Source organism: Thalassophryne amazonica, chromosome 4, assembly GCF_902500255.1.
Source record: "Thalassophryne amazonica chromosome 4, fThaAma1.1, whole genome shotgun sequence".
Lineage (NCBI taxonomy): Eukaryota > Metazoa > Chordata > Actinopteri > Batrachoidiformes > Batrachoididae > Thalassophryne > Thalassophryne amazonica.
Window position 1 is genome coordinate 137,545,209 of NC_047106.1, and position 17,175 is coordinate 137,562,383.

At 40.0% G+C, this 17,175-nt stretch overlaps 1 protein-coding gene across 1 annotated transcript in view; it reads left to right on the forward strand.

Moving 5' to 3' along the window:
• Positions 1-17,175, forward strand: part of ercc2 (excision repair cross-complementation group 2) — a 104,635-nt gene that overhangs the window by 39,834 nt on the left and 47,626 nt on the right. The window contains exons 8-10 of the mRNA XM_034168859.1: positions 1,732-1,865; positions 11,508-11,676; positions 14,589-14,707. Of these exons, the coding sequence (XP_034024750.1) occupies positions 1,732-1,865; positions 11,508-11,676; positions 14,589-14,707 (422 nt within the window). The remainder of the gene's footprint in view (positions 1-1,731; positions 1,866-11,507; positions 11,677-14,588; positions 14,708-17,175) is intronic.

Here is a 17,175-nt window from a genome sequence, read left to right on the forward strand (position 1 = left end):
CTCTCCCCCAGCCCCAACCAGTCCCAGCAGAAGACTGCCCCTCCCTGAGCCTGGTTCTGCTGGAGGTTTCTTCCTGTTAAAAGGGAGTTTTTCCTTCCCACTGTAGCCAAGTGCTTGCTCACAGGGGGTCGTTTTGACCGTTGGGGTTTTTACGCAATTATTGTATGGCCTTGCCTTACAATATAAAGCGCCATGGGGCAACTGTTTGTTGTGATTTGGCGCTATATAAATAAAATTGATTGAATAAATAAATTGATTGATAAGTATTAAGTGATCCTTCGATTTTTTTTTTTTTTTCTTCTTCTTCTTCTTCTTCTTCTTCTTCTTCTTCTTCTTCTTCACTCGGGGTCACCACAGCAGATCCAAGGTAGATCTACATAGTGTATGAGCCAGTCATCAATTTTAAAACTATACCACATCATTTGTCTGATCATAATGATTACAAAAAGGCATAATTTGGACTATCTATGACTGAATGTTCTGGAATTATGTGGTAAAACAGCAAAAATGGTGACAAATGGTGATTCATGCATTTGTCTCTTCTAGATTGGACTACTGCAATGTTCTATTTTCTGGTTTACCCCAATCCAGCATTAGGGCTCTCCAATTGGTTCAAAATGCTGCTGACAGACTTTTGATCGGAAGCAGAAAGTTCGACCACATTACACTCATTTTGGCGTCTCTTCACTGGCTTCCTGTCCCTGTGAGATCAGATTTTAAGGTTTTGTTAGGTTTAGGTTAGGTTTAGGTTAGGTTTTGTTACTAACCTATAAAATTGTTCACAGACTGGCACCTACTTAAACCCTACGTACCGGCCCAGGCTCTGTGTTCTACAGGACTACTTTGTGTCCCTAGGGTGAATAAAAAGTCTGTGGGTCACAGAGATTTCTCTTATTGTGCCCCTGTTCTGTGGAATCATCTCCCTGCATCAATAAAACAGTCAGATTCTGTGGAAACGTTCTTAAGACTTAAGATGCACTTATTTTCCCTTTCGTGTGGCTAGCATAGTATGGTACTATGGTACTTCCTCCCCTTTTAAATTAATTTTATTTGGAAATGGAGCGGGTCGCGGCCTCAACTTTATCTAAAGTCTTTGTCTAGAGTCTTTTAGTGAAGGTTAAGGCTAGTGGCTGGCGATCACCTTAGTATTTCTTCTGTTTTCTAGTTGCTTAATGCTGACAAATTATGCTGTATGTGTTGTCTTTCCGATGCCTGATTCTGTTTTTCCTCTCTGTTTGAGGTGTGACTCCATCCAGAGATGGGAGTGGTGTCTACTTCTGCAAGCCTCCCTGTCCTGTGCACCGGCAAAATTTCCTGTATATTCATTTTGTAAATTGTGTCTGTAGCATGGCTGTAATGAGCAACTCAGGGGCTTTACTTGTGTGAAGCGCCTTGAGGCAGCTTTGTTGTGATTTGGCACTATATAAATGAAAATAAAATAAAAATGAAAAACAAAGGTCAGTTTCAGTTTGTACAGGAGTCTCGGTTAAAGTTGATCCAATTTCAGTAAAAAAGTATGCAAATTATTGAAATAAAATGACGAATAAATGAAATAGTTTTGACTGTGTTGAATGTTTGGTCTCCAAAGTAAAGGTCAAACAAGGTCGATGTACATTGGATTCTATGATATGTGACATATGTTATTGTGTAACATGATAACTGAGCATGACAGATGGTGTAAAGTGTTCCTTTTTAGAACCCTATTAACCCAACCAATAACTGTAATTGCAGGATAAAAGAAACTGATGCTAATCAGCTGAAGGAGGAGTACAGGCGATTGGTGGAAGGCCTTAAGGAAGCCAATGTTGCCAGGGAAACTGATATCTACCTTGCCAATCCAGTGCTACCAGATGAAGTTCTTCAAGGTATGATGGTCAATAGAGTTCCAAGTAATGACTGAATTGACCTGTCTTTGGATTTTATTCTCTATTTTTGTATTTCCTTATTGTAATTTAACATACTTCTATTTTTATCACTGTATCCACCTAATCCTTACAGTATGTTATCGTAAGTGAGGATTTATGATGTCTGTTTGTTTTCCTTCCCACTGTAGCCAAGTGCTTGCTCACAGGGGGTCGTTTTGACCGTTGGGGTTTTACATAATTATTGTATGGCCTTGCCTTACAATATAAAGCGCCTTGGGGCAACTGTTTGTTGTGATTTGGCGCTATATAAAAAAAATTGATTGATTGATTGACTGTTTGTGAACTCTGCTGTTGACATTATTTTAAGAAGCTCGAGATCTGTGAAGTGTTCATAGGAAATTTTACCTCGATTTAACTAACAGCTATGATTTACACAAATATTCTTGTTCAGGACTGTGTTTGCATGAACACGTCTTCTGTTCACACTCAGAATTTTTACACAGCCTTTCCACTTGCCTGTGTTCATGGAAAACCATCAAACCCATATTTTTTCATGGCGATTTCTCTCTGTCTGTCCATCCCAAAGAGGGTATAAGTGTCCTGAATTCATGTCCTCTCACACCTTTGGGAGGAAGTTCGTGAAACTTGGTACGAGTCCTTGTTATAGGTTGGTAATATGCATATTATCATATCGTTCGAGTTGGGCCCATTTTATCAGAGTTATGGTCCTTGATTAGCAAAATCTAGACCCTGTCAATTTCATGAGTGGGTGCCTGCATTCTGAAATCAATTCCTCACAAATGTAGGAGGAATTTTGTGACAGTTGATACAAGTCCTTGATATATGTTGATTATATGCATATTATACTATCATTTGATATATTTATTAATGTATCCTGTGATTTGTAAGCAAGGAATGTTTCTCTTGTTTTATGAAAGAAATACTTCATTAAAATTATATTATTTTACAGTTTTTGCTAAAGTGCATATAGCTGATGTGTGTTGACAAGGGATGGGTATCCTATGAATTTTCTGTATACTAAAAGTAGGCGCCACAGGTTTTCTATGTTAAAAACATTTTATTGAGTCATAAAGTAAATAAATATGAAATTGATCACTGGATCCTTGATCTCTGGACATAAATAGAAATAAATAAAATCGACATGGTCACTAGATCCTAGTACATCTCTGGACATAAATAAAATCTGTACATTGTGGATCCTAGTACATCTCTATACATAAATAAAAATAAATAAAATCTGTACTTGGTGGATCCTACTACATCTCTGGACATAAATAAAATATGTCCATGGTGGATCCTAGCTCTCTGGACATAAATAGAAATAAACATAATTTGTAGTTTTTGTAAAAAGCATTTCCATTCAGATATTAGTGAGACAAATTTAACTCCATAGCCTCTGAGCTGAGTTCTTGCAGTCGGTGACACTGCAAGTGAGGATGTAATTCATAAAGAATGGAGGATGTCTCATTTTGGGAGAAAAAAATCTGTTTTGGTTGGTTGTAGTTTGTTGTGTATATTACAGTGTTTGGAAAGAGGTGTCATTTGATTTAAAACGGTGATTTGCATTGAAGTTTTTAATTCCAACCTAAATCTGCGTGGCACAGAGCTGCAAAGCATTTGGAGCTGTGCAGTTAGTCCTGCTAAACAGAGGATATTCTTGTTATTATTAATAATATTATTTCCTTTACCTGAGCTTCAGTTTACCAACCGGCAAAGCGGGTCCAGCTCACGCCAGAGAAACATCGAACTCCGGTGTGGAACGGGGGACGATTCTGTTTTCTTGCCCACAGCAAGAGTCCCACTTAGTGACTTTAATCAGCACAAAGGTGACTCACGATTGACATCTTTAAATGGCTTTGATGTTAATGAAGAAAATGCAGCCCCGCTCCTTGCGCTTCGCTGCTTCAAAGCAGTGTTTTGCTTCACTGCTTCAAAGACCTGCTTCTAAGCGCTTTGTTGCTTCTGAGACTGCTTCAAAGCTTGTGCTGCAATCTGCTGCTTTGCTTTGCAGCTTCTCAGAAACGGCGGGCCTGCAGTCATCACAGAGAAGTGATCATTTTTCCAGATACACACCCTGAATAACAACAGCCGCCCTGGCGTAATGTGAACTTAAGAATCGACAAGGGAATCATTAAGCAAAAAGGCTGTTGATGTTGATGGACCGAATCATTTCTTATCGATTCTTAACAGGTACCGGTTTTCGATACGCATCCCTAATCTTGACAAAACAATTATCAGATACCTTGAAATGTTATCAGAATGGAGCAAGCACTTGTACCAAGCAGCATTTGCCAGCGGGGGATTTGTGTTCTCAGGGCACTCTTGCTAATTGATGTGTCATGTTGTGTGTTGGGGGGTTTGGCTGGATATTTTTGTGTTGTTTTCTTTTCTTTGCTCTCCAGGTGGTATGCAAACTGGTTTTTGTCTGTGGAGAAGGTGCTGGCAGAAGAGTCCTTCACCCTCATCAGCATTATTACCTGCACCTGTGGAGGATGTTCACGTGCAGGCCTACTGACTCGCAGCACCTGTGGATGATGCTCACGTGCAAACTTAAAGACTTTCAGCTGAAGCAGATAATGAGATGGCGTTCTGCATTTAAGCCATGAGTGGTTCAAGCAGAATTGCCGGGAACTCGACCTTGTGACGTTCGTTTGTGAGACGCTGAGGACCGCGCCAGGGTTTGACACATCGTGCCTGTGAAGGAGGACGGGTGAGGGACACATGCTGTCAGCACACATCAGAGGTGATTATTGTCTGAATGATCGTTAATAGTAATTTGGCATTCTGTTATGCAGTATATTTGAACATTGATGAGAATTGTGCAGTTTGCTTCTCACTGCCGTGGCGTACGGACTGATGATCCTCCACCTGTTGTGAGAAGCTGCTCATTTACATAAAGCTTAAATTCAGACCTGAATGTGTTGCTGATAGTGTGTGCCTCTGAAGGATATTTGCTGTAGCTCTGTTGACTTACCTCACCTTTTCCATCCTTCACAGAGTCAGTTTGTCGTGTCCACCTGGGGGGTGTTTGGCGGTGAATCTGAGTCCAGAAGTGCCGAGGCTTCGATCCTTTTGGGTGCTGGAGAGCGCGCCGTCCTTCACTCCGCCAGACAAACTAAATATTTATGTTGTACACTAATTATTGCACTGAGGGGAAATAAAATCGTTTTGTTTGTGGAACCGCTTTCTGGTTATTTAGCGCTGGGTTCGGTCAGACGTTGGTCCGCTCCTCAACCTGCGTCTGCACATAACACGTCATATGATATGAGTTCGTAAGAAGAGCGCCCCCTAAACTGGTGGATGAATTTAACACACTCTGATGATGTGCATGATGTAAAATAATTACAGTCCATCTTCAAGGGGGAAATTTTATTTTGTTTCAAATAAAGAAACAAACCCACCACATTTAACGTTTACAGTGCATCCGGAAAGTATTCACAGCTCTTTAGTTTTTCCACATCGTGTTATGTTACAGCCTTATTCCAAAATGGGTGAAATTAATTTTTTTTCTCAAATTTCTACACGCAAGACCCATAATGACAACGTGAAATGTTTTTTTTTTTTTTAGATTTTTGCAAATTTATTAAAAGTAAAAACCTAAGAAATCACATTTAAGTGTTCACAGCCTTTGCCATTAAGCTCAAAATTGAGCTCAGGTGCATCCTGTTTCCACTGATCATCCTTGAGATGTATCTACAGCTTAATTGGAGTCCACCTGGGCTAAATTCAGTTGATTGGACATAATTTGGAAAGTTGCACATCTGTCTGCAAATAAACAATTAACAATTCATGTCTGGGATGTGGAGACTGATGGGGATGTTTCAGAAGACATTCCCAAGTTGAACCAGGACGTCAGGCCAATAGTGTAACCAGTGATGCCAGTAACGCGTTACTCTAATCTAACCACTCTTTTTAGTAATGAGTAATCTAACGCGTTAATCTTTCCAAATCAGTAATCAGATTACTTCTCCAAGTCACTGTGCGTTACTATTGTTACTATTATTTTTGGATTGTGGGTCGATAGCAGCACTAAACTTGGTCCGTGGGCAGGAGGTCGGGGTTCGACCGCACTGCCCACTTTCAGCGAGCTGTGAGTTTTTCATCCGCGGTTTTCTGCAGCAGCTACGACTCGTCCTCACCTCTTAAAGCGCGGTGACAACAGCTCACCTGCAATGAGCCGCTCTGTATCTGCTCGTTAAAAACAGCTGATCCTCCGCGACGCATCAACTAACATAACACCATCTTCCACTCAAATGCGCCTAAACTCTCTTTCTGAGAACCACATGATGTGAAAGCGCAATAAAACTTTCTTACCTGTAAATCTGGTCATGTTTTCTGCATAAATAAATGTTATCCATTCTTTGTGCTCAAACGCCAAATCAGGGGTGAATCCAGATGGAATGGGGGCGTGGGGCAAGGATGTACCCCCCCCCCCCCCACAACACCCCTAGATTAAAGGTCCAGTTTTGAAGCCTTTTTTTTACTACAACTACTAATACTACTTATAATAATTTCAACAAGTAAAATGTTTAGAGAGAATTTAAATGTTAGAAAAATGTTAGAAAGAATTTAATAGTTACATTTATAAACAATGTAGGTTAGAAATTGCACGTTTTACTGTTACAGTGCTGTCAACAGTTAAATATGAGGTCAAGAAAGAGGTCTTTATTTTACTTTTTATAAAACAAGTATTGAAGTCAAGAAAAGGGTAACTATAAAGTGAGTTTTGGCAAAACAAGTATCATTGTCATGCTGAGGTGGCAGAGGGTTGTTGTTGACAGCTGGGGAAAGTAACTAAAAAAGTAACTAGTAATCCAATTTAGTTACTTTTACAATTGAGTAATCAGTAAAGTAACTAAGTTACTTTTTCAAGGAGTAATCAGTAATCAGTTATTTGATTACTTTTTCAAAGTAGCTGTGGCAACACTGAGTGTAACATAGTCTTTTCACTTTGAGACATCAGCAGTTTTGGGAAAGAGAACCAATGTACTTTATTAGGATTAATTCTGAATGAGGCCAGGTTCGCTTCAAGAGATCTGAAAATGTTTGTGCACTGACGCTCCCCATCCAACCTGATGGAGCTTGAGAGGTGCTGCAAAGAGGAATGGACAAAACTGCCCAATGCAAAAATTAAAAACTTTTTTCATGTTGTCATTATAGGGTGTTGTGCGTAGAATTTTGAAGGAAAAAAAAAATTGACTTCATTTTGGAATGAAGCTGTGACAAAAGAAAATGTGGAAAAAGTTAAGCGCTGTGAATACTTTCCAGATGCACCGTCCTAGTGCATAAAGAGAACCTGTAGACTTAAAGACCCTGTGCACACAGTAGCCTTCAGATATGCAATTCAAAAACAGTGCAATCTGAGTTCAGGACAGTCCAGAATTTGATTCTTCCTACAACTGCTAGCTTGTTAGCTGAGTGTGCCGCAGTGACAACCACACAGCATGTCCATTGTTCAGGAGGCAGACAAACTACATTCGAGTTTTGACGTGTAATTTTTGATTGTGATTTGATTGTGTAAAGGCAGGCCATCAAACAGGCTTTTCTACACTGAGCACCACCCACTTCTGTGGAAATAAATTAATAAATATATCCTAAAACCGAGAAGCTGACAGATAAGTAGTAAAAATCTAGATGATAGAAAGTGACCAAATACGAATCAGTTGTATTTAGCAGTGGTGCTTTAGGTCTGTTTGACTCATCACTCCTATCTGTCATTTACATTGTGCTTTCTTATCAAATTGGTCGTATGAGCAGTGGTAAAATTGCATTACTGCACCTCTTCATAGAAATCTAATCCCACATGAAGAGGCCTTTCTTCTGATGGGCACTCTGGGATTTAAGCCCCTTTCACATTGGCGTATTCGTAGAGCTGCTCATTGTGGCGTATCGTCTACGCTGAGTTGAGCAGGTCTACACCCACTTTTAGCATCTCTAGGTCGAGTTTTTTTTCTCCCTACGCGGTAGTATGTTGAGGGCTACACGCGTAGGATGGAAGAAATTAAACATGTTTAATTTTCTTCAGCGTAGAGCGCTGAACGCAGTTTTAAGCAGGTTAAATGCAGTAATGCACAGCGTTACTGCATGCAAGTCTGTGCAACACTGCGCTTCTGTACACAACCAAAAACTGAGTGTGTGCATTCAGAGGAATCAGCTGAGAACATGATCACACAGCCCACAGCACCTGTGTGTGATCAGAACAGGGAATCGAACCTCAACTCAGAAATCCAGAAACGCAACAGAAACAGCAGGTCGGTCTCTCTCTCTCTCTCTCTCTCGCTGCATGACGGTGTGCTCATCAAACGCCCTGACCGAGCGGACCTGATCGGAGCAACCGGAGGTTTAACAATTTAACGAGTCACAGCGTTTCATTCACGGCAGCCTTTACCACAGCCAGACTCAGCAGCATCTGTACATAATGAAAATGATCCACCAAGACAAAACAAAAAAAAAAAATGTTAAATGACTGTTTTTGAGCCGCACCACACCTGCAGTATAGAGCGCACTTCCACAGAGGCAGAAAATAGCACTGAACTGGTTTAATAATAGCAGCATGGTACACACGACTGTGTGCACACATTAAAAAGCGAACACACGCAACTGCAAGTATGAAACGAACACGGAAAAAGGCTGAATACACGCGCATTTCGGGCGTATTTAAATGAAACACAATGCTGTAATACGCAGCTCTACGAATACGCCAATGTGAAAGGGGCTTTAACTGTTGAGTCCTACAATACAAACCCAACAGCAGGCCTCCAGTGTTCCTCATGGAGTGTGTCTGACTTGGCATTCTGATCAATTGTTTAGGTTTAGCAGCACCACTGTGCTTTACTTTGTGGGTGCTACTCCTTCTGAGACGCTGTTGCGTAACCTTTTTTGTTGAGGCAGACAGTTAATGAAATTTGAAAATCTACTGCTGATGGGTCATTCTCCTGAATGTGCTTTATGATAGAATGTTTTTAATGTCACAACAGAGGCAGCTGCACAATTAACATACTGTGAAAGTCTCAGTAGCTTTTATAAGAAGGTTTCCAGTCAGAATGTTGGGGAGGTGATGGTCTAGTGGTTCAGCAGTGGGCTTGACACCAGAGGATCCTTGGGTCAAACCCCCGTCTGGGCAGAAAATCACTAAGGACCCTTGTACAAGGTCCACAGTTTCCAAGTTGCTCCAGTGTGTCGTGACCAACTTGCATGACAGCACCCTGACATCAGTGTGTGAGTGGGTGAATGCGAGGCATCATTGTAAAGTGCTTTGAGCTTCTGATCTTGATGGAAAAGTGCTATATACAGTAGTATTCAGAATAATAGTAGTGCTATGTAACTAAAAAGATTAATCCAGGTTTTGAGTATATTTCTTATTGTTACATGGGAAACAAGGTACCAGTAGATTCAGTAGATTCTCACAAATCCAACAAGACCAAGCATTCATGATATGCACACTCTTAAGGCTATGAAATTGGGCTATTAGTAAAAAAAAAAAGTATAAAAGGGGGTGTTCACAATAATAGTAGTGTGGCATTCAGTCAGTGAGTTCGTCAATTTTGTGGAACAAACAGGTGTGAATCAGGTGTCCCCTATTTAAAGATGAAGCCAGCACCTGTTGAACATGCTTTTCTCTTTGAAAGTCTGAGGAAAATGGGACGTTCAAGACATTGTTCAGAAGAACAGCGTAGTTTGATTAAAAAGTTGATTGGAGAGGGAAAAACTTATACGCAGGTGCAAAATTATAGGTTGTTCATCTACAATGATCTCCAATGCTTTAAAATGAACAAAAAAAACAGAGACGCATGGAAGAAAACGGAAAACAACCATCAAAATGGATAGAAGAATAACCAGAATGGCAAAGGTTCACCCATTGATCAGCTCCAGGATGATCAAAGACAGTCTGGAGTTACCTGTAAGTGCTGTGACAGTTAGAAGATGCCTGTGTGAAGCTAATTTATTTGCAAGAATCCCCCGCAAAGTCCCTCTGTTAACTAAAAGACGTGCAGAAGAGGTTACAATTTGCCAAAGAACACATCAACTGGCCTAAAGAGAAATGGAGGAATATTTTGTGGACTGATGAGAGTAAAATTGTTCTTTTTGGGTCCAAGGGCCGCAGACAGTTTGTGAGACGACCCCCAAACTCTGAATTCAAGCCACAGTTCACAGTGAAGACAGTGAAGCATGGTGGTGCAAGCATCATGATATGGGCATGTTTCTCCTACTATGGTGTTGGGCCTATATATCGCATACCAGGTATCATGGATCAGTTTGGATATGTCAGAATACTTGAAGAGGTCATGTTGCCTTATGTTGAAGAGGACATGCCCTTGAAATGGGTGTTTCAACAAGACAATGACCCCAAGCACACAAGTAAACCAGCAAAATCTTGGTTCCAAACCAACAAAATTAATGCCTCACAGATGTGAAGAAATCATGAAAACCTGTGGTTATATAACTAAATACTAGTTTAGTGATTCACAGGATTGCTAAAAAAGCAGTTTGAACATAATAGTTTTGAGTTTGTAGTGTCAACAGCAGTTGCTACTATTATTGTGAACACCCATTTTCTACCTTTTTTTTTTACTAATAGCCCAATTTCATAGCCTTAAGAGTGTGCATATCATGAATGCTTGGTCTTGTTGGATTTGTGAGAATCTACTGAATCTACTGGTACCTTGTTTCCCATGTAACAATAAGAAATATCCTCAAAACCTGGATTATTTTTTTTAGTCACATAGCACTACTATTATTCTGAACACTAATGTAAATGTAGTGCATTTACCATGGAGTTATTCTGATCAGTGAATCCACAGTTATTGTTTACGTTATGATAATAAAAATGAACACATACATGCAAGTGGTTATTTGGATGTGCAGAAACCACCATCATTTAATTTGACAGTAGACCCACATTGTTCTATTTTTGCTCCTCAAATTGCAATGTAAGATTTTATTTTTTTAACAAGGAAAGTAGCGGAATCACACTATCTCCTTGTGTGGTCTTTGTTTCTTTTTTCTGTCTCTGATCAGAAACTGTAACACAAGCTGGTGGCTCATTGCAAAACAGATCCTTGTTCTATGTCACTATGTAACACATTTTAACTGTGCACTCATCACTTTAATTGAAATTCTCCACAGATCCAGCTATTTGATTCTGATTGATGATGCTAAAGTTGACAGTCAGTAAGAAAAAGACAAAAGAGCTGTACATAAAGAAGATTTTAAGGTGATTAATTCAGGTTAATTCAGACTTTCCAGGTTAAAATATGGCAGCCAACAGAGGTGGACAAAGTCACTCAAGTTATGAATCTGCAAGTCCCACGTCAAGTCTCAAGTCATCTTGCAAACAATTGATGGTCATTATAACCTGAGACTTGACTTGGGACTTGCTGATTCATGACTTGAAGGTGACTTGGTGGTGACTTCCTCCCACCTCTGGCAGCCAACAACTGCAATGATTTAATGACTAAATGGCATCCTGTGCAGACAGCGAAGTCTTGCTCGGTCACAGGCCAAAGCCCCTGTTCCTAGTGTGCCTACGTCCTTAGGGTGATCCCTGCTCACATTGAAATGTTCTCTTTGGCCATTTAATTGTTCGCACTCTTCCCTCCTCTCTCTCTCTCACACTCTCAGAGGCTGTTCCTGGCAGCATTCGCACAGCAGAGCATTTTGTTGCTTTCTTGAGGCGTTTTCTGCAGTACCTAAAAGCCCGTCTGAGGGTCCAGCATGTAGTGCAAGAGAGCAGCTCACAGTTCCTCAAAGACATTTACGACAAAGTCTGCATTGACCGGAAACCTCTCAGGTCAGTGTTGTTGTTTTTTTTTTTTTTTTTTTTTTCTTTTATTAAGTTTTAAAGATGTAAGTAAAATCCGTAGTTTACAACAGATGTTGTTTTTGATATTTGCTTAATTAGCGTCACCTATAGTGCAATAAGCACTGTCATTTTTTTTCCTTGGAACAATGTTTATTCAAACAGTTCTTGTCAACTCAATATACAATTACAGAATTGGGATGTAAGAACAATGACAACAGAAGCAACTCGGCAAGCGATCTATTCAAAAACAGTATTCCAGCCCACTGGAAATAATAGGGGTACGTCCTACAAAATATTTTACATTTCTATCATAGCTGAGTAGATCCTTGTCATTTGATTGGTGGCTTGTATGTCACATGACATGGATTATTTGTACCATTTGCCATGGTGTTTCATTCATTGTGCAGTAGTTCTTTTTAGTGGGCAATTTTGGTACTATATGAAATGTGCTATTATACGCCCCAACCACATCACATGCTCACGCTACCAGGGGCGGTGTTTAGCTAAACATGGTGAAGTTTGCTTTGCTGACGGACGGTCTTCTAACATAAAAAAAACATCCACCACTCTGTAATCCGTCTGGAGGCATGAGGAGCTGTTAGGATGAAGAGGATGACGTTAGGATGAAAATTTCTGATGTGATTTTTGCTGCAGTGAGAAAAGCAGACGGCAGTCTGTACACGAAGTTGGTGCACAGCATCACGGCCTACATCATCAGGATTGTTTTTTGCAAGTTGACTGAGAACAATTTTGCACTCCTATTTAAAGTCCGTGTTGGACTGTTGACGTCAAAGCACCAGTGAGGAACACCAAAATTTAAGTCCCTTTTCTGTTGTTTATAAATTAATAAAATATCAATTGACAAGGATCTATTTTTGCTGTTATGTAAAACAAATGAATGTTTTTTCATTCTTTCAATGGAACGAATATTTTCCTTCTGTGAAAGATGGAATGTACCATTCAGTGAGGCTCATAAATATTGAACTCATAAACATTCATTATTTGTATACAACCCCACAATTGGTATATTATAAAAATAAACTATTCATTCTTGTAATTATGTCCAACCATAGTAAACAATGACAGGAGCCCACAGGTCCAAAAACAAGTCCATTTTCAAATGAAGCTTTGCAGTAATTTTTTTCCATCAGATATACATTTTTTAAAACCTTGTGCCATTGAAGAACAGTGGAAGTTGGTGCTTTTAGCCAAGATTTTTTTCATTTTCTTTGGCACCAGTAAACAAATGTGAAATAATTTGAACTTCCTACCCATTGGAGTCAATCCTATCATAGTATTATAATAGTATAATAGTATTTTGAATCAAGTGGAAAATTAAAATTTTATATCTCTCCTTGAGTCCCTTGCCAGTAAGATTTCAAGGAGGGACATTCCCCCCAAAAATATGTAAATGGTCACCAATTTGTTTGCAGTCCCTCCAACACAGATTAGTTTTAGTATTGTCATTATTAAAAATAATGGATGATGTCCTAACGAATCTCAGCTTGACTTTCCAATTGAATTCCTTCCATATTGGACTATTTGTAATTTTATAACCTCAATATTATTTTAACCTTACTTTTTTCTTCAATAGCCTGAATCGAAAAGGGTTCAATTAATTCAAGGTGCCCCATTCTGCACATGATAATATATAATCTTGCAATTATAAATACTGATAAAAATCATTAGAACCTAATCCAAATTTGCCCTGCAATTGATTAAAACATTTTAAAATCCCTCCATCAAACATTTGGTGTATAGTTATTAGACCTTTTTCTGCGCAGGCCATAAATCCAGAATGTAGTTTATAAGGTAGGAAATCAGCAATCTTCGTAATTTTAAGTGCCTGTGACGTTGTTAAAGGTGCACCAGTTTTCTTCCTCACCTGTGTCCACGCTTGTGTACACACATTCCACTCATTTTATTTTTTATATTAAGATCTCTCTATTTCTTTTGTTAAAAAAAAAAGGTGCATTCTCTAGTGGGACAACATGTTTTTCTAGTTTAATCAAATTTGTTTCTTCATTCTGAGATACCCATTCTACTAACCAACGTATCTGTGCCACCTAATAATATAAATTTTGTTTAAATAATTATTGCACACTTTCTGTAAATACTAGAAACTTCATTTTACTTCTCAAATATCAGATCCACGCAACCAATGATTTCTAAAGGAAAATCATGAAATGATCAGGGGTGCCCAAACGTTTGCATACGACTGTATTAGATCTAATCATTAACTTGAACTGATATCATTTTGAGCCAAATGACATTGATAAACAATTTGAGCTGTTTTAGTTAATCAGTTAATCATTTTTCATTGTACATTTTTCTTCACAAAAATGCACATCTGTAATTTTTCAGTCTATTTGATTTCTCAACATCAATGTTTCGACCCATGCATACACGCACACACAGTTACTCCAGTATTTCACATTATGCAACACGAGTGTGAGAAGATGACGATGTTTTCGTGTCATGTAAACAGTTAAATCCCTCACCACTTTCTGCTTCAAGTTACTCCCCATTGTCTGAAAATAAACTTAAAAATCTTTTCTGTAGGCTAAAAGCACCAAAATCATAACCAACCACATTACCCATGATGCATTTCTGCTTCCCGGGGAATCATGATGCAGTTTGCCGGCCACATCTTGAAAATCATACCGGACCAACATCACATTTCAGTCTGAATGTGTCACCTTATCACACAGTTTCATCTCTGCAAATTTTAAGATCAGCAGATGAACAGAACTGCTCTGCAGCTAGCCCAATAATTTTGCAATTACAGAGAAAAAAATATTTAAAAAGTGAACCAAAAATACTGATATTTGCATAGAGGATTTCATTTTCTTGGTTTGTTTCCTCAGTCCTCCTCTGCTTTCATAATTGTCTCTCTTCAGGTTCTGCGCAGAGAGGTTGCAGTCGTTATTACGAACTTTGGAGATTGCTAATATCACAGACTTTTCAGGCGTTACACTCATCTCTAACTTTGCTACCCTGGTCAGCACCTATAGCCAAGGTATGAAATATGTCAGTTTTTTTTTTTCCCGTTTCTAAATGCCACAACTGAAATTTTTTTGATGTGTACTGCAGTTGCATTTTGAGCTGCCAAATAAGTCAGGTGAAAATCAGTGACTTTGACATTTAGGTGTGCTACTAGTAATAGATTTTGGTTCATTAATAATTGCTACTGTTTTCTTAATGGAAACACAGGTGATGGCCAAGGGGTTAAGTTTACTTGTTTTCAGATTGGAAGGTTCCTGGTTCAAGGCCCCCCTCTGTCCATTCTCCATGTAATGTGGAGAAGGGTCAGGAAGGGCATCCGGTGTAAAACCTGTGCCAAATCAAGTTCATTCATGTTCGCTGTGTCTGCTGTGTAAAATTAATGCTCTCTGTACATTCACTAGTAAAAGTAGTAGGTTCCAGCATAGGTTCCTTCCTATGTACAGTTGGGTGGACATAGACAGTGCAATTAAGCACTGGATGATTATTCTTATGCAAGGCTACACAAGGTGCAGTGCATGTGTCACTGTCATTTCTGCACGCTGTGCCCTTGTCCTCTAATTAACACTACTCCTTCTGCTCTTGTGAGTACATTGATATAAAAATGAGGGAACGTCAGGAGCACCACTTGTCCATTCATGTCATCCATCACCAGAAAGCATTTGTGCTTATCCTGGTGAATAATACATGCAAACTGCCGCACTGTCTAGCGCTACTAGCAATGATGTAAAAAATATGATGGCCGATGATATGCCACTGATACATGATAGCCACTGTGGGGAAAGTTTCAAGCAACTTTCCGAAGCTGTTGGCTGTGAACCGGGTGCACCGTCTTGGGTTGCTGACGGCTGGTGAAAAAGCCTGGCTGTGTATAATGATAGCCCAGATCCACGATGTCCAAGTAAAGGACAAGATGCTGCAGCTGTGCCGCCAGCAGTCTCCTTGGCTCTACAAGGGCAAGATCATAAACTTCGTTCCTGACTTCCTGGCAGAGGTGATGAAGCATCTCCAAGCCTATGATGTTCTGTTTCATTCTTCCTGACCACCAGAGGGTGGTGCTTAGCACCTGGGTTATTCCATGCGTGCATGTGCTAAGGTCGTGTCTTATACTAGCCCGACAGCCAGCCCGGCTATGAATTGGGTCGGCTACTGGCCTCCATTTTGGAGTGAGATTTCCCACTCCTGAAGGACCAATAGGAGAGCAGCGGTGGAATTCCCTCTCCTAAATGACCAATAGGAGAGCAGCACTCGCTCCACATCAACGTGAGGCTGACGTCTGCACCTTGGTTGCCAACCAATCACAGGCTAGCAGAGAGAGGCCAGTATGTGGCCCAATTCAGGGCCGGTTGTTGTGTTAGTCTTATACCAACAAAGTCACGTTACTGGGTGTGACCTGGGTGAGGTCAGCCAGTAGTATATGAGAGCATGTCACCCAATATTCAGTCTTTTTCCATCTCTTGCACAGAGAACAGAAGGTTAACATTCTTTCAGAACGTTTGTCTTGCCGGAGCCTCGCAACCTTTTGGTTGGAGCTGCTCGTATGCACTGTCCAAGGCTGCAAGACAATGACTTACTTCCTCTGTTGTGCTGTGGCTTTGGTGAGTTAAGCTACGCTGACACTTGCATGACTTTGATGCATGCACTTGCACGCATGTCATCGTGACAATCCCACCTGCTTTTTTTCTAGCTGGATGCCGTGCTTTGTTCCATCACCTGCCACGCTCTGTGCCATACGCTGCTTATATAAAATAATTATTTCATAGCGAATTGATCATTTTCTTTGCACGTTGGCTGTTGAAAATGGCTCTATTCACTTCCTGAATCACAGAGGACCGCTCCAGCAGCGCTGTTGAATGAGCTGGAGAAAGCATTTGGAGCTGTCTAAAACGGTAATTATTTGTCATGTTTACATTGTCATGGCTTGGTAAAACAGTTGCATGTTCTTTCCTTCTTGTGTGTACCTGTAAAAGTATGTTTATGATAGATTTAACATCTCATTATAATTGCTCAGACGAGCTGCGCTCTGATGCAATCTGCTGACGCATCCACTTGCTCTGTTCACTTCTTCTTTACGCCACTTGATGAGCTGCACATCGTGTTGGGAAGTAGATCGCGCCACGTAGCATGAAATGCGCTTTAGCATACTTCAAGCTACTCTGTTTGTGGCATGTACGCAGAAAAGGCTTCCTCTGCATTACAGCATCATAGAGCATCTCCTTGTGCAAAGTGTGCTGTATAGTTGAATGATCATGTTGTAGGTCTTTGGAGCAGGTCTGTGGGTTGACTATGACTGTTCTCACCATCCTTTGCTTCAGCTTATCTAAGATTTTTCTTGGCCTGCCACTTCGGCCCTTAACTAGTACTGTGCATGCTGTCTTACATTTCCTCACTATGTTCATCACAGTGGAAACTGACAGCTGAAATCTCTGAGATAGCTTTTTGTATCCTTCCTCTAAATCATGATGTTGAACAGTCTTTGTTTCA